This window comes from Lithobates pipiens, unplaced genomic scaffold (assembly GCF_037356315.1).
Source record: "Lithobates pipiens isolate NorthernLeopardFrog02 unplaced genomic scaffold, aLitPip1_a1.2 Scaffold_3, whole genome shotgun sequence".
Taxonomy (NCBI): Eukaryota; Metazoa; Chordata; class Amphibia; order Anura; family Ranidae; genus Lithobates; species Lithobates pipiens.
This window is the reverse complement of record NW_027507790.1, coordinates 199,603,124-199,624,576: the sequence shown is the minus strand read 5'-3', so window position 1 is coordinate 199,624,576 and position 21,453 is coordinate 199,603,124. Positions and strand designations below refer to the sequence as shown.

General features: G+C 40.7%; 1 protein-coding gene across 2 annotated transcripts in view; it reads right to left on the bottom strand.

Moving 5' to 3' along the window:
* The window catches only part of PDE4D (phosphodiesterase 4D), a 756,150-nt gene that overhangs the window by 327,857 nt on the left and 406,840 nt on the right, over nucleotides 1-21,453 (bottom strand). For both annotated transcript variants that reach the window (XM_077462687.1, XM_077462686.1), the window contains exon 2: nucleotides 354-545. In XM_077462687.1, coding sequence (XP_077318813.1) covers nucleotides 354-545 — 192 coding nt within the window. The remainder of the gene's footprint in view (nucleotides 1-353; nucleotides 546-21,453) is intronic.

Below are 21,453 nucleotides of genomic sequence, written 5' to 3'. Positions count from 1 at the left end.
GCAAACACAGTAATAGCATACTAGGCATTAGACATTATAATGTGTACTTGTTCTGCTGTATTGTGGAATTTAGGAAAAAGTGCCGGGATGGAATTATGGGAGCTGCCGTTGCCAAATTGTTTTTACAAATGCAAACTCCAGGGCTGTCAAGCTGCATGCTTGTTCTGGGGCACCTCATATGCACATGCTTTTCTGGTTCAGTTATCCACTATGTAGCCATACAAAAATAAAGATAACAGCACTGGAACCTATACCTTCAAAACAAGTCAGAAATGTTCTACTTTAAGAAAATGCTAAATGTCTGTACATAAAGACAAACGCAAAGGAAAATATCTGTAATAGTAAGTACTCACATATCACTAGCGATGGAGGAGTTCCTAGACATGGACTTTGGCGAAAGGTCATAGTCGCTGTCTGACCTGTACAGGAACGATTCCCTTCGTTGACTGTGGACAAAATTTGCCTGTAGAATCAGCCCTGATCCTGGGCTCGTCATGGGATCCAGGGGACTCCGTCCCGATGAGGTGCCATTGTCCACATCAAAGCTGCAACAAGAACAGACAGACATACTTTAAAAAACAATACCAAAAACAGCACATGAGGAGCCCCTGCATAAACAATAAGAACCATAATGATAGACGAAAAGCAAATATCTATGACATTTACTTAGATCTACACGCTAAACATAAAATTCATCAAGGAACTCACAACAGATAGGAATCCTTCAGATTATTCTGGACAGAATGATTCTTCTGTATATTTTCCCTGGTGTCTTCATCTAGACAACACTTGTAGACTTGTCTCATCAAGTAATAGATACTCTGGCCATTTCAGGTCACTTGTACATGTAGACAAACTTATTTTTCAATACCTCAATCACCTTTTATTTTTTCCTTTAGTTTTCCAATCTTTCCAATATACACCATTTCCTATATATGCTTCCATTATCCTCTATTAATGTTTTTCCTGCATTTCCTTTCTTAAAGCGGAAGTTTACCCATAACAACGTGATAAAAAATAATGTTCTTTAGAAAGGAACATACATTCCACATTAATAATTATGCTACCATAATTAGTGTGTGCTATAGACTGCCTCCAGCATTTCCCCTGTTTCTTCTTGCCGGAGACTGCCATTTTGCTGAAGCCCAGAGCCTCTGAGCAGAAGTAAATCATAAAGCGGAACTAAACCCATTGATTAACAGTTTAAAAAAAAACTTTTACATTCCTGGAATGCCGGAATTGCCAACTGTCACATTTGCGCTTGTGTCCTCAACCAAACTGTCAAACCATCAAATGGCTGAAGTCATATCTGGTCACATCTGTGGCACCATGACAGTTATGGGTCAAATAGAAGCGGCTTCCTTGGATGTAAAGGATAGGAGGGTTTAATTCCACTTTAAGGCTGTCAGCAGATCGGCCTCTACGAATTCGGCAATGCCTAAAAATTAAGAGCGACAGAACATTTGCAGAGCAGGATGAAACAGTGTATTACTGGATTTTAACCACCTCCGGCCCCCGCCCTATAGCAAAATGACCACTGCGGGGTAGTCCTGTTGTTCTGGGGGCACGAATCACAGTGATCGTGGCATGCTGTGTCCCAGGGACACGGCGCATCCCTGATCATGGTAGAGAGCCGATGACACGGCTCTTTACCCATGTGATTAGCTGTGTCCAATCACAGCTGATCACATGTTACCAAGGGAATTCTGGTCATCAGCTTTCCTCTCCTCATACTTACAACGTATGAGGTGAGGAGAGCCAATCAGTAGCATTTCCCACAGGGGAGACCTGCACAGATAATCAGGGCATCGATTATCAGTGCAGTCCCAACAATACCCAAGGGATGCTAGTCAGTGCCCATTAGTGTTGCTAGTGTCGCCCCTCCATGCCGCCCATCAGTGCTGCATATTGGTGTCTCCCCATCATTGCCACCTCATCAGTGTCATCTCATCAGTGCCCACCAGTGCAGCCTCATCAGCTCAAATCAGTGAAGTAGAAAAACTACTAATTTACTACATTTTCTACTAGAAACTAAGAAAAACGTTTTTTCGTTTTTTTAGCAAAAAAAAATAAAAAACCCAGTGGCAATTTAATACCACCAAAATAAAGCTCTGTCTAAAAAAAAATGATTAAAATGTTGTTTGAGTACCGCTGATTGCGCAATTTGTCATTGAACGTGCGACATCGCTGAAAGCTGAAAATTGGCCTGGGCAGGAAGGGGATAAAATGCACAGTACTGAAGTGGTTAAACATTATAGGCACATATTTTTTATGTTTTACATATCTATACCTGCAGGGGCCAGCCTAAAGTGATCTGGCAGGACTTAATTTTCTGACTAAAGTTCCACTTTAAAGTGTTCCCCCCAGTGAAGGAAAATCTCCCCAATGGGACACATATGGCAAAAAATGAACCAACAAGGTTCCCTACCTTACTCTAACGAAAAGTTTTGCCTATAGTTCTACTTTAAGGCTGGGCTAGCTGTTGGCACCCTACATTGCTTTTATTTTCATTTTTATCTAATCTCTTTGTGATCACTAAGTCATAAAATATTTTATAAAATTTATTGACTTTTAAATAAATTTGCCGTTTTATACCGTCTGACCCGCACCATGTGGAGCTCTCTTTTTCCTTTTTCTTTTTTGGCCTAAAACCCTTAAACATCTTTCACCCTATTTTGGGGTGACCGGGGTATCGGTGTTGATTGTGCTACGTTCGAGCTGGATAAGAAATCATCCTGATGTTCCATCCGTGAAACACATCGCTTGGCACAGTTGGTTGGAGTTTCCTCACTAGTTTGACGGACCCTCATCGATCCACCCTCTGGTCCTAGGTTGGGACCCCAAGCCTTACAGACTCAACCGTCATATGACCGTATGAGTCCAACACAGTTGGTAAGAGTATTTATCTACTTTTCTAATGTCTACAGACAAGCTGTTTTACATGGGCATATCTGTTTAGCAAGACCCTTCTCTTTCCTTGAAACGGCTTAACCATCTCTGCACCAGTTACATCACGGAAGTGCATACCCATTCTAATTGGACTTTGTTTTATTTATATGGATTTTTTCATGTGACCATTTATTTGGAATTTTTTGTGTATGTGTTGATCACATTCACTATTATAGAAGCGCTACACTATTTTTTACCTTTTGGTTGTTAAGGAGCCAGGAAGCCGGTCGCCACGTCCTTAGCAACAGATGACTTATCAGCTCCCTACTGAAATGTAAACAAAAGAATGTGGGCAATTCAGAAAAATAAAATGTGGTAGGATCACCCCCAGGATCCATATCAAAGCTGATGGGAATAAGGGTCTCTTCCCCACCACCCTGGCTGGTGGTTGTGAGGATCTGTGGGCAGGGGGGTTATCAGAATCTGGAATCCATTTTTTGATCTACCTTGAATCAATGTATGTTCCATACCCGGCCAATCCCTATGGAAGCTTAAAGTCCCTCTAGTAGACACTGCTATTACAGTAAATCCTGCTAGCTTCCAGGTCCCATGCTGAGCAGCTGCCCTGCTGCTTACTGAACACAAGACGTCACTTGCTTGACACAGGCACCATTTAGAGAGCAGTTTACAGTTTCTCAATTAATTCAAAAAGTTCTCTAATTGCAAAAGGTCACGTGGAGAGGTGGAATGGTGATGTCATGATCTCCACATTGTCCAATCAGAGAACATTTTGTATTCCTTGAGAAAGTAAAAACAGTTTTCTAAATGGCACCTGTGCCAAGCAATCAGTTATGAACATACATACATTGGTCCAAGCTGGACATTTATATTGTCTTTATTTTATCTACCAATGCATAGGGTGGATATAAATTAATGATTTAAAAATAAAAAATCTGATTTTTTTTTTATTTAGATACTTTTTTTGATTTTTAGCAAATTTATTTTAATAAAATGCTTTTGGAGTAAAAATCTATCTAAAGATATTTTTCTATTTAAGTTACATTAATAACCTAGTTTATTCCGCATGAAATAGAGCTTAATTATGTAGCATGAGGCTGTATAATTCTGGAATATTTTCATTTTTTGTAAGCTCATTCAATGAATCCAAGCTCTGCAAGGTGAGATAACTTGCACTGCATTGATGCATTCACACAATTTCACAGTAACCACAATAAAACAAAGTTCAGGAATATAAATTTGCTTTTTCCTTTTTGGAAATCTATGTACAATACAAACTGTATTATTGAATTGGTTCTGATATCGCTGTTTTACTAACCTGACAGCTTATTATTCTAAATAGGAAACCTTCGTTTTGTTTACAATTATTGAAGATTCTAACGATCAGCAAGAATAAGTCCTTACATTTAACCTCCCTAGCGGTACGATTATTTCGGATTTTAGGTGCTAAAAGCGGTTCCATTATTTTGCATGAAAATTTGGCGTTTTATATTGTAGTCCTGCAATTCTTAGGAATAACTCTCTTAAATCTGTCCAAACCAGAGTCTAGCAGACATCCCGGGTATAATAAAGTTTGAAAAATGAAATCATAAATTATAATATAATAAATAATTATAAATAATTGTACCAAATAATAATATAACAATAATAAAAATTATTCAATAATGTAATCAAATCAAAAACACTGAAATTTGCTCAGTTGCAGAATTGTCACTGTCATTACTTTTCAGTATTTGATGACGGATCTCCCCACAAATCGCTATCGCTCAATTCTGCGAGTGATTCTAATTTATTATCGCTGTTTTCTAGCTGGTCTAAAACCATTTTTGATGTAAAAGGACAGTTTTGGTTGCTATGGACAATCTCCAGTTTCCAGGCATAAAGAACAGTTTTTATTACATAAAACTGCATGCAGGACACTGGGCAGACCACTAGGGACAAAGGGGATGTGAAATATTTACATACAGCAATGTAATCTGTAAGATTACATTATACTGTATGTTTACTGTTTGTTTCACTTTTTGAATTTGGCGCCGATCTCCGTCCCCGTGCGCCGTAAGTAAACCTCCTCCTGGATCCAGCGATGCAGTCCCGAGTCTGGCTCGGGGATACCGCTTTTGGTATGAAAATTCCACCCCGAGCCAGACTCGGGAATACCGTCAGGGGGGTTAAAGAGCACCTGTCATTCCAGATCCATCATGGCAGCGCTCGTTAGCGGGCATCCACTCACCTGCTGCCGCCATGTCCCTCACCTTGTTGTGTCACTGCCACATCACCAGCCGTCCCATTAAAGTGAATGAGACTGTCGGTGAGTCAACAGCGGGCCAGAGGAAGAGCCGCAGCGGGACAGAGATGACAGTTGTTCTTTAAAAATGATGATTTAAATTGAGCCTTTTTACTAGTTATTTAAATTATGATTTAAATAGTAATTCAAAATCGACTTGATTTAAATCAAATCCACCCTGCCAATAAAGATTTTAAACACCACAGAATGCCTACAGCAAAAAGAAATGTCACATCTTGCATAGAACAGCTACAGAAAAGCAATCATCGTTTTTCTTTATGTTAACTGCCTTTTTGAGAACTTTTTGTATCATTTTAGGGTTTAGAAAAGAATCCTTCTTTAATCTCCCTATTCATGCCACATACAACTCAAGTGACATTTCATTTTAGTGTTTTAAGCACGAGCCATCTTCAGTGTAGCGTGGTTTCTCAAGCAGCAGCCAAGAATTGGAATACTCCCAGCATTCCAAAACACTCATTAGTCAGTCAGTAGTCTTATCCAAACTGGTAACACCAGCCTCACGGAGAGCGTGACACATCCTGCTCAGACACGCTTCTCTAAGACTACAATGTCAACTATTTCAGCACCTTAGGAAGACGTCTGCCATCTGACGCCATTATATTTTACAAGTTTACTGTTGAAATATATTTATTTTTGTAGATTGTCACATTGATCATTGGTTGATCTGATGAAAGGTAGAAAGTTTATGTGTGTTCTAAATGATCCACAAATATTATAAAGAGAGGATCACTACAAGCTCTAGTTGTCAATTTGTTTTTTGTTTTATTTTGTTTTTGTACTGGTTGGTATGTGGAACATCCCAGTCAAGTGCTAAGTTTTTATTATTGACTTAAAGTGCAACTAAACCCTCCTATCCTTTACAGCCAAGGAAGCTGCCATCTTAGCCTCTGTTTGATCTTCAGTTGTCATGGTGCCGCACTTGTGATCATTAATAAAACCAGACATTTGATGATTCAACGATTCAGTTGAGAACACAAGCAACTGTGACAATTCTCAATCCCAGCATGCCTTAACGGTAGCTGGCTTGGGAAACAGTTAAGTTTAATTTCGCTTTAAGGCAATTTCCACAGAGGAATGTTGGCAGGCTGTCATGATGTCTAATAAAAAATGATGTCTGAGTTGCCCCTAAATCAGAGTCAGATGTGACTGTCGTTTTCGATTGTTGAATGAAACTGGGGTTATTGGACAGTTTTCACAGAGGAACGCAGAAAACAATATTCATACTTAGCTGACCCCTTAACAAATTCCACTGCTGCCATTTTGTTTTATTTTTAGACCTCAACAACAAGACATTTTTCTATTAGCATACACCAGAGGTCTCCAAACGATAGCCCAGAGGCCGGATGTGGCCCTTTGCTCACCTTTATCAGGACCTTGGGGCACTATTTCTCCCACTGACACCAACAATTGGGCACTATTCCTCCCAGTGATACCAATGATGAGGCAATATCCCCCCTCTAATACCAATGATGGCCACTATTCCTCAAACTGGCACCAATGATGGGGAAATATGCCCTTTCTAATACCAATGATGGGCACTGTTCCTCTCACTGATACCAATAATGGGGCAATATCCCCCCTCTAATACCAATGATGGGCAGTATTCTTCCCACTGACACCAATGATGGGGCAATATCCCCCCTCTAATACCAATGATGGGCACTATTTCTCCAACTGACACCAATGACGGGGCAATATCCTATTTCTAATACCAATGATGGGCACTGTTCCTCTTACTGATACCAATGATGGGGCAATACCCCACCTCACCAATACCAATGATGAGGCACTGTTAACTTCCATTGACACCAGTGGATTTCCTTCTCACACTGGACACAATCCAGCCCCATAAAGGACAATAAACTGGCCCTTTGTTTAGAAAGTTTGGAGACCCCATGGCATACAGTATACATGCTATTAACTATGTTTTTCATACAGAGTACGTATTCATATAGATCACGGATTTATAGATCTATTTACCAACCCCTTGCTGTTTCTGGGATCCAAATGGCTCTAACAGTCACTGTAATATGGCATAATGCAAAAAGCCACTGATTATGTGTAACTACTTCTTTGCAAGTTATTGTTAAGCCCCATACACACTATCATTTTGTGTGATGATTTTTTTCCATCAGATTTACCAAAACCATATAATATGAGGTCAAACCTTAGGGGTTTCAATGTGTATGCAATCAGGCAGGCCCTTGTACTACATGGTTTTGGTAAACCTGAAAGAAAAAATCAGCAGACAATCTGATAGTGTGTATGGGGCTTTAGTAGCCCTGAATCATAAGAGAACCCGTATTCATTGCTTCCCTGCCAACATGTGCTCCTATATAGAAGAATCTATACAAACAAAATCTAATAATAACGCTGCACATGCAGAAATGTACTAGTTCCCTTCTTTTCCCCAGAGACAAGGCATTTATAATATAATGACAAACTTGGTTCAAATTAAAAATAATGCAAGTAAGCCTATCCTTTATTAGTTTGTAAGGTTTATATTATCATGAATACGGTTTGTACATTATACTTGGATCTTAGCATTTTTTTTCTGCCCTATAAATCTTTTTGTATATTCTTTTTAATACAAGTGCAGCACAAGTATATTCCCCTGTGGTATAGCACTCTTTCAGTTTCACCCTGTGCAGAATGTGAATGTTTACATACATTGTGCTGTACCCTTATACTGTAATACATTGTGAAGAATGATGGTCCCTCATGTCATCAGTGTCACTTCTGCTGTACAGGACTGATAATCACTCAACGAGCCAATATGACCAACAGAATACCAACCACAAAATATGCGGATGACTGTTTTGTTTTTGTTTTTTTCAAATAGTGCACATTTACCCATGCCTAAAAATATCTATTTAGTGTATAATTATTAAAGATTTAACAGGTTAACAGAGTTACAACCACATTGTCCTGTAACTGTGTACCAGATACATAAATCTAAAGGTCAGCGTAATGGTCAACTATATGAAAGTGGATATGGTGCTTATTCCTGCTGTCAACATATGGTTGGAAATGAGTACTTGTGTAGTTGGTGATAGATGAAGTATCTACGTATGGCAATATAAAATATCCGCACAACACCAAGGATTGTTGTTGCAACATAAAGGAGACAATTTATTTGTTACTGAAAGAGGAATAGTTGGATGCAGGGGTTGTCAACCTGAGCTTTTTTTTTTTTAAAGCATGCAGATGAAGAGAAAGGAATAGAATTATGCCGCGCGCACACGATTGGACTTTCCGCCAGCAAAACTGGGGATTTTTGTTCAAAGGTTGTTGGCTCAAACTTGACGTTGGCTCAAACTTGTTGGCTCATACGGTCACACAAATGTTGGCCAACAATGCCGAACGTGGGAACGTGGTGACGTACAAGATGTACAACGAGCCGAGAAAAAGGAAGTTCAATAGCCAGTGTTCTCCTTCTGCTTGATTCCGAGCATGCATGAACTTTTGTGCAACGGACTTGTGTACACATGATCGGACTTTCCGACAACAAAGTTTTGTTGGTGGAAAATTTGAGAACCTGCTAGCAAACATTTTTGGCCGAAAGTCTGATAGCAATGTTTAATGGAGCATACACACGGTCGGACTTTCCGACAATAAGCATTTCCCACATTTCCCATCGGGAAATCCGACCGTGTGTACGCGACATAAGAAAAAAAAAAAAGGGATGGGGGAGTTTGTATATTCAGGGTGTAGAAAATTAGTCAAACCCTCCTATGTGAGAGCGTTGCTAAAGCGAAACTTCGCCCAAAAGGGGGAAGTTCAGTTTTTCTGCCTCCTCTCACACTTTTGGCACATTATATTTCTGGGGGAAGTGAGTAGATGGTTTTGACAGATAACCACTCCCACTTTCCCTCAGATCACAAGAGGAAGTTTGCCTCCTTCCTCCCACAGCCTCTTGGGATGTGTCACAGGTCCCTGAAGACCGTTCAAGATGCACAACGCAGCTTGGGCATGCACGGTAGGAAGCCGGCTGTGAAGCTGCAAGGAGTGACAGCCAGCTTTCCATACTAAAGATGGCACCAGAGACCTGAAGACCGGTGAAGAACCAGACTGAGTGAAGACAGTGCTGAATTCCTGGACAAGTATCATTTTATTAAAAATCAGCAGCTACAGTAATTTTGTTTTCTTTTTTTTTTGAGACAGACGAACCACTTTAAAGTGATGTTTTAACTGCCCAGTGTTCACTTCAAATACTCGAATCAGATTCTGGGCTTTCTTAATTCCCCAAATCTGATTACTTGATTAGTACATGAGACAGTGTAATGTTAAAGTAAACGTGCCAAGAACCAGAATACCTCTTTATGAAGGATCTGGAGCTCATGGGCCATATCCTAGCTTTGTGAATTCCCCCCATTATCTAGCGGTTGTTTTGCTTTCCAACGCTCATTGTTACTTTGGTTGTTACACATTTGGCAAGGCCCATGTTGGCATTGTAATAATGGTATAACTATTGTAATGTCTGCCAATATTTGTTCCCTTCTTCCAAATAATCAATGCTCATATTCTTTCTTTATATACTGCTATTAGGAAAACTCCACTATATATATGGTAGTTATGTCTCAAAACACTGTTTATCAGACAGAAAAAGCATTTCCCACTGAGATGACACATGGTCAATCACTCTCTTAGGAATATCTATGGGCTGATTCTCAGTGAAACAAGGCTCTGGTGTGACACTACCCTAAGGGACAAGATATGATTATGAAATAAGCAATTAAAACAGGAAGCAGTTATAGAATAATTGGCCTAGGAGTCGTATATAGCACTGTAATTATAAATCTAAATAAACAATGCAGGTCTTCATCAGTAACTTTGCTTATCAGATGTAACAGGAAACCTATTGATCTTTCCAAACATTTTAACGAGCATTTAAACATAAAAAAAAAAAAAAAAAAACATAAAGAAACCTAAACCAACGTAAATAAAAAAATAATTGTTAAATAATAATTGTTAAACAAACAATAGGCTCCTGAAAATTAGTTTATCTCTTTTAGGACAACTCTTGACAAGCTTTGGGGGGGGCTTGCACTTCCTAACATCTTTCAATATTTTCTGGCATGGCAACTTTTTCATGCTCATGACTGGGTAACGATCAGTAAGGATAATGTTTCAGTTGTGGTGGAGGCTGTAGCTTTGGGCTCATGCACCATACCTTCTTACCCTTACGATGAGAGCTACCATTACAGCATGGAATGGGGGGGGTCAAAGTCCTGGGGGAATTGTTAAAATAACGATACATTTTTTTCCTTTTCTGCACTGAAATCAAAATAATTCTTCCCAAACTGATATCTCTTCTGTTACAGTATGTCACAAAAGTGAGTACACCCCTCACATTTTTGTAAATATTTTATTATATCTTTTAATATGACAACACTGAAGAAATGACACTTTGCTACAATGTAAAGTAGTGAGTGTACAGCTTGTATACCAGTGTAAATTTTCTGTCCCCTCAAAATAACTTAACACATGGCCATTAATGTCTAAACTGCTGGCAACAAAAGTGAGTACACCCCTAAGTGAAAATATCCAAGTTGGGCCCAAAGTGTCAATATTTTGTGTGGCCACCAATATTTTCCAGCACTGCCTTAACCCTCTTGGGCATTGAGTTCACCATAGCTTAACAGGTTTCCACTGGAGTCTTCTTCCACTCCTCCATTAAGACATCACAGAGCCGGTGGATGTTCGAGACCTTGCATTCCTCCATCTTCCATTTGACGATGCCCCACAGATGCTCAATAGTGTTTAGGTTTGGAGACATGCTTGGCCAGCAGGGCAGTGGTCGTCTTGGAGGTGTGTTTGGGGTTATTATGTTGGAAAACTGCCCTGTGGCTCAGTCTCCAAAGGGAGGGGATCATGCTCTGCTTTGGTATTTCACAGTACATGCTGGCATTCATGGTTCCATCAATGAACTGTAGCTCCCCAGTGTTGGCAGCACTCATGCAGCCCCAGACCATGACACTCCCACCACCATGCTTGACTGTAGGCACTTGTCTTTGTACTCCTCACCTGGTTGCCGCCACACGCTTGGATACCATCTGAACCAAATACGTTTATCTTGGTCTCATCAGACCACAGGACACGGTTCCAGTAATCCATGTCCTTAGTCTGCATGTCTTAAGCAAACTGTTTGTGGGCTTTCTTGTGCATCATCTTTAGTAGAACAGTAAAAAAGGGGGGAATGGAGCGCTGGTGGGAGCTGCTAGTGAAATGTTTTGGGGCAGTAATAAAACTGGAAAAGGGGGACAAAGGAATTTCCTCATGATAATTAGAGACAGTTTTATCAGTCCAGACCTATAAGTTCTGGTGTGTGTTGCGATCGGCAGCCAGCTCCTAAGAGCAGAAGAGAGGCATGATGAAGGAGCACACATGCTCCGAACGCAAACGCTATAGCCACGCCCCTCATTTTCAAGCCTCTGATGTCTCCCGCCGACGTACCTGCTGATGTGCTCACTGTGGGAAAGACATACTCCGGAGCTACGGACAACACCGGAAGCGACCGGGGTCTGACCCCTCACTGCAGCCCAGCAGAAAACCGGAAGACAGCCGAGGACGGCTAAAAAGAGAACCATTTCATGCCTGTTTTTATCTACTCAAATGTGAGTGCAAACTTTTTTATGATTAAAGCCAAGTTTTAAACTAACTAACTACTCTTAGAGCGGCACTGCTCAACCTCTCTCTCTCATCTTTAGTAGAGGCTTCCTTCTGGGATAACAGCCACGTAGACCAATTTGATGGAGTATCCGGCTGGTCTGAGCACTGACACCCTTGAGCACCCCTTCAACTTCTACAGCAATGCTGGCAACACTCATACGTCTATTTCCCAAAGACAACCTCTGGATATGACGCTGAGCACTTGCACCCAACTTCTTTGGGCCTGTTCTGAGTGGAACCTGTCCACTGTATGGTCTTGGCCACCATGCTGCAGCTCAGTTTTAGGTCTTGGCAATCTTCTTATAGCCTAGGCCATCTTTATGTGGAGCAACAGACTTTTTTTTTTTTTTAGATCCTTAGGGAGTTCTTTGCCATGAGGTGCCATGTTGAACTTCCAGTCATCAGTATGAGAGAGTGAGAGCGATAACACCAAATTGAACACACCTGCTCCCCATTCACACCTGAGACTAACACTAATGAGTCACATGACACTGGGGAGAGAAAATGGCTAATTGGGCCCAATTTGGACATTTTCACTTAGGGGTGTACTCACTTTTGTTACCAGCGGTTTAGACACTAATGGCTGTATTTTACGGACGGGTACCGCAAATTTACACTGTTATACAAGCTGTACACTCACTACTTTACATTGTAGCAAAGTTAATTTCTTCAGTGTTATCACATGAAAAGATATAATAAAATATTTACAAAAATGTGAGGGGTGTACTCACTTTCATGAGATACTGTATACCCAGCTACATCATACCTGCACCTCTCAATTTGACCAGGCAAAAATAAGTCTCTCCACTACAAACTTGGAAACTCTTAAGAGTTGAGTCTTTGCCCAAGACTCACTCTACTCTTTATAAGGCATTACAACAAACTAAACATCCAGTGTTGTACAAATACAAGGAAAATGATCACTGGATTTTGCAAGTCTAGATACCGATGACTGGGATGATGTCTGGGACTGCTTGTTTCATCAACTGATCTGAGCCAGAGACAGTCTTGTGCAATTTAAAATTGTTTCCCGTTGCTCCCTTATACCAGCCGGAATGGGAAAGTTCTCAGCTGATCACTGTAGTGCATGTTGGAGATGCTGCTGTTCAAATGCAGATTCATATTCATATTTTTTGGACATGTACAGAAATTAGCAGGTCACAGTCGTGACCTCTTACAAAAAAAAAAAAAACATATAGCAAGGAAGGATTATAGCAGTTTTATTGTATGGCTTGCATCATCCACACTTTTTTATGATTTTATGGATGTTTTCAACTATTATTGTAATAAATACATTTTCTACCTATATTGTCTCACCGTCCTTCTTTGGTACCAGCAAAGTCCATAAGGTTCTAAATCTCTTTTTTTGACTATGGTAATTATGGATGAGGTACCCTTATATAGCCTGCTTTAGTTTTCTAACACTGGTGCACACATAATATGGTGCAGCGCTGCATTAACCAATCAGCTTCTAACGTCAGCTTTGACAATAAAACCTAGAAGCTGATTGGTTATTATGCACAGCTGCACCAGCTAGTTTTAGTAAATCTCCCCCACGATGATTTATTTTTGTATGTGTTTGCACTTGTTTGCCATTTTTTTAACTGTTTTCTGGTGTTTCTTGCATAAGCTCTCCAAGCATATTGAATTTATAAAATGGTAAACTAACTTCAGTAAATAAAAAAATGCACAATTGTTTTTCCTATTTCACAGAAATCTCCAAGTACATCATTTTCCAAACAATGTTTTTTTTAGTATGTACTTCTCTAACTTTCTAGGTTGCTAATGTTGCGTACACACGATCGAATTGTCTGGCGTACTTAGTCTGACATACAATCTGGCGGACTTTCTACCGAACGGACTTGGCCACACACGGACACACAGAAAGTCCGACGTTCGCTTGCGCGATGACGTACAGCACGTACGATGGGACTAGAAAAAGACAGTATCCAACAGCTTCCTTTTTCGTACTTGCTTTGAGCATGCGTCATTCTTAGTCCGCCGTACTAGCATACTGTCGTACGTATTGTCCGCTGAAACGCAAGTCCGACGGGAAGATTGGAGTGCAAAAATACTTTCTTAGTCTGCCGGACTTCACGCTGGAAAAGTCCGCTGAAGCCCACACACGATCGAATTGTCCGCTGAAATGCGTTTCGGCGGACTAAGTACGCCTGACAATCTGATCGTGTGTATGCGGCATAAGAATAAAAGTCTGGACAATAACACAAGAAGAAAGGCCTACATGAAATAAAAATAAAGATTAACCGGATCCATTTTATACTGCCCATATACATAGTTTTTATGTGTTGTACATTTCACTGCAATTCTTTTAATTGGTCGGCTCTCTAATGTGATCGTTTGATGCACAGGACTGGTAAATTTGCTGGAAATGCAAATAATAAATTCTGAACATCATTTTGGAATTGATCAATTGCTGCATATATTCAGCTAGGACACGATCTGGGTTTTCCAACCAGGTTTCAAATCAGTTGCAACAGATTGAAATGGCAAAATGGTGAAAACTTATTTCATCAAACAATCAGGTTGACACGTGTATGACTAACATTAAAGTGTTACTAAACCCAGGACCCTGTATTCATTATATCTGGTCTCCCACACTACACAGAACATGGGAATGCAATTATTTTAGTAAATATAAACCACTAAATACCTTTTCTAATCAGCAGTATATTGCAGTGTTGTGACTTCTATCAGTTTCTGGCCCAGCAATGTTTAAAGCTTGTAGCAGGAGTTTTCATTCTCCTGTCCTATGAGGCTGCAGGACCCCTGAACCTCTGTCTGGGCAGTGTCGATTGGCCCTGTGCTAATCCCAGAAAGAAAAAAAAACTCTCTAGGAACATGCACCAAACTGAGCATGTGAAAACTCTGTTTACAGTTGGGGACAGTAAAGGAAGGGGAGGATCAGAGAAGCCAGGATCAAGCAACCTTTTTACACAATGCACAGGATTAACCCCTTAGGTTCCAAAGTGAGTATAACAAGCATGATTTATTGCATATAAACAGTGATTTTACTGTTGTGGGTTTAGTAACACTTTAAGCAGAGCCACTGATATTTATTAGTAACAGATGAGGAGACGGAGAAATGTCTGCCAGGATTCTGGATGTTAGGACTGAGTTTCAATACTTTTACTTTTCCTGAGATAATATTAACAACTACGCAATATTCTCCGGGCTTGGAGCTATTGGTAAATAAACCAGCTAAATGTTATCTTTGACTTGGTCCAAAAACTAATCCCTATGACAAGCAGAGAAACAATACAGTGCCTTCATGTTATGAAAGAGGCGTCTTTGTGTACAGTATTTTCTAGTCTCTGGGATACAGAATATTCATTAGTACATAGACGCTCAAATCAGTGCAGCTGGCTAAGCGCCTGCACCAGCACAGCGTACGTCAGAGAATGAAGAAGTTGGTTCTATCCAACAATTCATGTTATTTTATAGAATGAAGGCCGCGGTGTAATTGATGCCTGGCAGTCTAATGAACATTCAGCTTTTATATTGCAGACAGAAGTGTTAAAAAGGAGGTTCAGTTATTCTGTTTTCATGAAACACTCATCTCTGTGTACTCCAGTTTTAGCCAAAGGTTCAGGGTGTTGCCTGTTATATCCGGAGACTGTGAATTCATTATACACTAGAAAGAAGTGTCATGAGTTTGAGAAGCAGAAGACCCTGTCCATCCAATAGTTCCATGTACCATGCTCGGACCAATAATACAGAATTTCCTCTTGTAGTGTAATGAATGGCGTGTATCCTAAAAATGGCAAAACATTCCCAAAGTAAAAATGATTGGTTCATTTTTAGGTCTTTCTCCATACTGGCTTTTTTTTTTTTTTTACCATTGCAGAAATAAGCAGTCTCATTTTCTTTTGAAAATGTGGTTCAGGTACTTTCTGAGTCAGATACCTGGAACAAGTATGCATATCAGGAGCTTTGACTTCAATTTCTACAAGCCTGTTCCAGAACCACAAGTCCCCAAACAAAAGCCAGCCAGCAAACTAGCATTCTCAGGTCTGCAATGTTATTCCCATGTTTCCGGTTATCTTTATTTGCTTTCAAAGCCCCTCTATCAACATTCAATTACCATATTTATTGGCGTATAAAACACACTTTTTTCCCCTGAAAATAGGGGGCAAATCACGGGTGTGCATTATACGCCGATAGTGTACCTCGGAGGGGAAGGAGGGGGACGAGCGCCTCCAGAATTCACAGAGCCGCCATCTCCTGTTTACTTGGCTCTCACGTCACACACACACAGTCCTGCCTCCGCCACTGGCATTGGACCAGTGTTCTACTTATCACAGGAGCTGGTCCAATGCCGATGGCGGAGGCGGGACTGTGTATGTGACTGCCAACGGAGAGCCGAATAAACAGGAGATGACGGCTCTGTGATTTCCTGCACTGCACTGATGAGAGATGGTGAGGCTGCAGGTGGGCATTAATCAGGCAGCTGCATTGATGGGAGATGGGCGCAGATCAGGCTACAGATGGGCACAGATCAGGCATAGGCACAGATCAGGCTGCATTGAGGCTGCAGATGGGCACTAATCAGGCTGCACTGAGGCTGTAGATGAGCACTAATCAGGCTGCATTGAGGCTGCAGGTGGGACCTAATCAGGCTGCATTGATGGGCACAGACCATTAATTTAGTAGTTTATTTAAAAAAAAAGTTTTTATCCTGAAACTTCCCTCTTAAATTGAAGTTGTGTGTTATATGCATGTGCATGTCATAGGCCGATAAATATGGCACTTCCTGGTGTCTGGCCTAGGCCAAAATTATATCATTCATCAAAGAAGTCCACACAGGCATTTTTGTCTTTCATCTGGAGGAGGGACTGTCTCAGTTAAACACACCCACCCACCTGCATGCCTGATTGTTAGCACATTGCTGTTTAATACACTGTTGAGGGTACTTTCACACTGGGGTAGCGGGTCCCTTAGTGGTAAAGTTCCGTTAGTTTTAGCAGTGCTTAACCATCGCTTTAGCTGCGCTTTTTGGCCACTAGAGGGGTGCTTTTAACCCCCCCTGCTAGCGGCCGACAAAGGGGTTAATAGCACCTGTGTTGCGGCATTTTCCAAGTGCTTTTCAGGCGCTTCATCCATTCCAATGGTCAGGGGCAGTTTAGGAGCACTGTATACAGCGCTCCCACACCACCCCAAAGATGCTGCTTGTAGGAATTTTTTTCCCATCCCGCAAGTGCACCACCCCAGGCATGAGAGCCAGTTTAGCTCTAAAAATTGCACCTATAAAGCGCCTGAAAACTGCCCCAGTGTGAAAGTAGCCCAAAGTGGTCATAAACCCTCCTACTGATTTTCACCTACAGGCAAGCTTACCTGTAAGTAAAATGAATATCTCCTTAACGTGTACTGTTTAGAAGATATTCTAGTGAGCAGCAGCTGGTGACGTTATCAGTGCATGCGCTCTGAAGGAATGGCATACCCGTATTTGCCCCTTCAGAGCGCTGTGCTGCAGCCGGGACTCACGTGCGCTTCCGGAAAGAAGACCAGGTTATGATGGAAGCCCTGTTAGTGGTGACAGTGCACTACTGGAGGGCTTTGTTCTAGGGTATTTCATAATGTGCTAGTACGTGATGTACCTGTTCTGACTTACAAACAAATTCAACTTAAGAACAACCCTACAGACCCTATCTTGTTTGTAACCCGGGACTGCCTGTAATGTGAAGTAATGTGTCCTCCTCCAACACACCGCAGAGGTCTGAATGGATGCAATAGATTCGGAATGACAGCTAAGTAACTACCTTTTTAAGAGGCAGCCCACAACATTTATCCCGTCTATCTATACAGGGAAAGTCTTGGCGTTAAACAGCGGAAATTGTGGCACATTGTTCATGTGCAACAAAGCGGATGTAATAATGTATGCAAATATACTGTACAGTTACACAACACTGTGTACTTGCCACAATTAAAAACAAATACATTCTTCTTTAGCAGAACGCAGCTTTGTTTAAAATATTGGTTTTTTTTTATACCCAGCACCATCCTGCTTCACCAGTCATTAATTTTTATTCAAAAGGTCATGTCACACCGGGTACAACTGAGTACACTCTATTTCGTAATAATTATGAAGACCTTCATCTACACTCAGTGTACATGCATTATATAAGTATGCCTTCTTCACTTCAAGTCATAATTAAATCATCATTATACTATTGTATTGTTACAGTGTTCTCCAGCTGTGTGTTATTATGTGCATAGGTCAGGCTTACCTTTTAAAAACATCTTTAAATGATTAATAATTCACTGGCTCTGCTTTGCCTTAAGGCTGACCTGCACTGCGCATGTCTGATAGGTTAGGGGTTCGTGTATACAAAAAAAAACTGGGTAATGGGTAAAAAAAAAAAAAAAATATATATATATATATATATATATATATATATATACACACACACACACATATATATATATATATATATATATATATATATATACACACACAATTTACATTTGAATATATATATATATATATATATATATATATATATATATATATACATACACACAGTATCTAACAAAAGTGAGTACACCCCTCACATTTTTGGAAATATTTTATCATATCTTTTCATGCGACAACAGAAAAAAGCTGTACACTCACTACTTTAGATTGTAGCAAAGTGTAATTTCTTCAGTGTTGTCACATGAAAAGATATAATAAAATATTTACAAAAATGTGAGGGTGTACTCACTTTTGTGAGATACTGTGTGTGTGTGTGTATTAATATATATATATGCTATATCCTGTGCTGTTCAAATGTAAATCATTGATTTATGATGGAAATTACTACATTTGGCCACTAGATGGAGCACAGTTTCATAGACATTTCCTATAGTCCATAGCTCAATCTATTTGCCAAATGCAGTATTTTGTTTATACAATCAATTATTTACATTCAAACACAAATGGGTCGGCTGGGAAGGTGTACAGTGTTAGGTCATCTTATTTTTTCTGAAAGAGTGAACTAACCCTTTAAAATTGGAACTGAATTTGAGTGAAGTGAAGCTCCTGTGACCCAGATTTAGCTGACAGTAAGATAAAGCCCGCTGTCGACTGATGTCACAGAGCTGGTCCAGGCGCTGACTTTGAGATCAGGATCCACCCAAATTCCAGACCCGGAAGCTGGCTGAGCCTCTCATTGGGAGCCTGAGCCTGCCGCTCCCGTCCCTTCCACGGTCTGGCACTCCAGTGAGTACTGGAGGAGCAGAGCAAAGAGCCGGTGTTTGACAGCCACTGCTCTCTGTGGGCCGAGAACATATTAGCTGTCATGTGATCGCTGAATTCTCGGTCTTATAGTCAGCAGAGGACAGCTGCAGTATCAGACCAATGCTGCAACCATATACCATGTTTGTTTATTTTGTTTTCTACGCTTCTCCTTTAAAATGTAAGGCATTGCTTCCTCGGACTGCTAATCTCAGGAGATTTGGAGTGAGATTTGGTGATGGCATTACCGTGCTGCTCGTTGTTCTTCCTTGCTGAAGGCTCCTACATAAGAAAGCAAAACCCTGATGCCGCGTACACACGAGCGGAATGTTCCACAGAAAAAGTCAGACGGAAGCTTTTCATCGTTTATTCCGATTGCGTGTATGCCCCATCTGACTTTTTTTTCCGAAAATTCTGACGGACCTAGAAATAGAACATGTTCTAAATATCCGCTTGTCTGTATGCTGTTCGGACGGGCCAAAAATTATGCATGCTCTGAAGCAAGTATGAGACAGAAGCTCTTGGCTACTGGCTATTGAACTTCCTTTTTCTAGTCCCGTCGTACGTGTTGTATATTACTGCGTTCTTGACGATCGGATTTGGTGTGATCGTGTGTACGCAAGACAGTTTCAGCGGAACTCCGTCGGAAAAACCTTCAGCGTTTATTCCGACGAGAAAACCGGTCATGTGTACGCGCCATGATTCTACCAAGATGGCCACCTACATACAGAGACACAGCGTAGAATAAGGCATGGTCAGCAATCTACAAGGAGACCACAGACAATACTGGTGACTAGTCCCTTGCCTGATATTTTTTGGGCACAGCTTCTGAAGTTCCTCGTGAAGTAACCCCATGCCAACCTAATAGATGACACTGACAAAACTGGGAGATCACAGAGGAGAGTGCGTATTTCTTCCTCTGGCTTTCAGCTTCCTCTCTCACAGCTGCATCCAGGGACACCTTCACTATCAGCCGGAATTCCGATTGTATCTAGTGTGCGGGAGATGGCAGGAATTTAACATTAAACTAGTTCTAAAGTCAAAATGTTTTACCTTTATTCTCTGTATGGAGTTTAATAAAACTCCTTAATACCGATCTTACCCACCCCATCCCTAAGAACTTACCTGGCTTCTGTCACCAATCCTATCACTAATCCCGCTCCGCTCATTTCCTGATCCCAAAGGCGCCAGCTGCTGTCAGTCTAATTTCGGTGAGAAGGGAGCAGGAGCATGACTGGGGCACAACTTACCGGTGCTGTGTGTGTCTACAGACACACAAAGACTGGCTCAGGAACTGACGTGTATGGTGTCTCCATTGCACGCAGCATGCTAATGAGGCCCCCCAAGAAAGGAGGAGTAGACAGCACTGGTGGGGGACTACCAAAGAGAGGTAAGGGACCGCTCTGTGCACAGAGCAGTTAAGTATAAACATCTTTTTTATTTAAAAATGTAAAAAAATAAACCTTAAAGCCCCTTTCACACTGCTCTGTGGAAAAATTGTGTTTAAAACGCAAATTTTGCTGTGTTTCATATGCGTTTTTCCTGCTTTTCTGGTGCGTTTTTGGCTGCCTACACCTGTAAAAAATTGACATGTGATTCAAAAATGTATTTTTTCGCGATTTCCATTCATTTCAATAGGAAGCTGCATTTTTTAAAACCGCACCAAAGATACAGCAGGACTTTTTAAAACGCACCGCACCCACAGCGCAATGGTGTGAAAAGTCCCATAAAATTACAAGGGAAACATTTTTTCCTGCACTTTTCTTGGAAGGTAAAAACACAGGAAAACATATCACTGTGAAAGGGCCCTTAGTTCCACTTTAAATGATTGTGGCTTATAGAGGAAAAAAAATTACATACTGTAAACTCTATGGATTCTTTTTTTTTCTGTTATTTATCTTTAGTGCAAAGCCTAAAAAGAGAAATATGTTTCAGGAAGCCATTATGAGGAAAAATGACAAACATTTAAAAAATGGGCCTCTGGACTTGGAAGAAACATTTATTAGGAAAAGAGATCAGTAGAGATTGGTTCCCAGTGGCATGCATTAAGATGGTGACCCCGGAGGTTACGGTGCAAGGCACTGAGTGTAACCAATGATCTCCCAGCATTTTTCTGTTGTATGAATATTTATGGGTTAATTCCTATACAGTCAATTCATCTTTTCCGTGTCAGTCTGAACCATCTTCTGGCCTATACATAACCAGTCTAACTATATTTATAGATTGTGGGGGTTCTATTAGAAGAAAAGGAATTTACTGGATTCATACAGAATTTTTTTTCTAAAACCTATAAAAGAAAGAAGCAGTCCATGTTTAACCACTTCAGCCCCAGAAG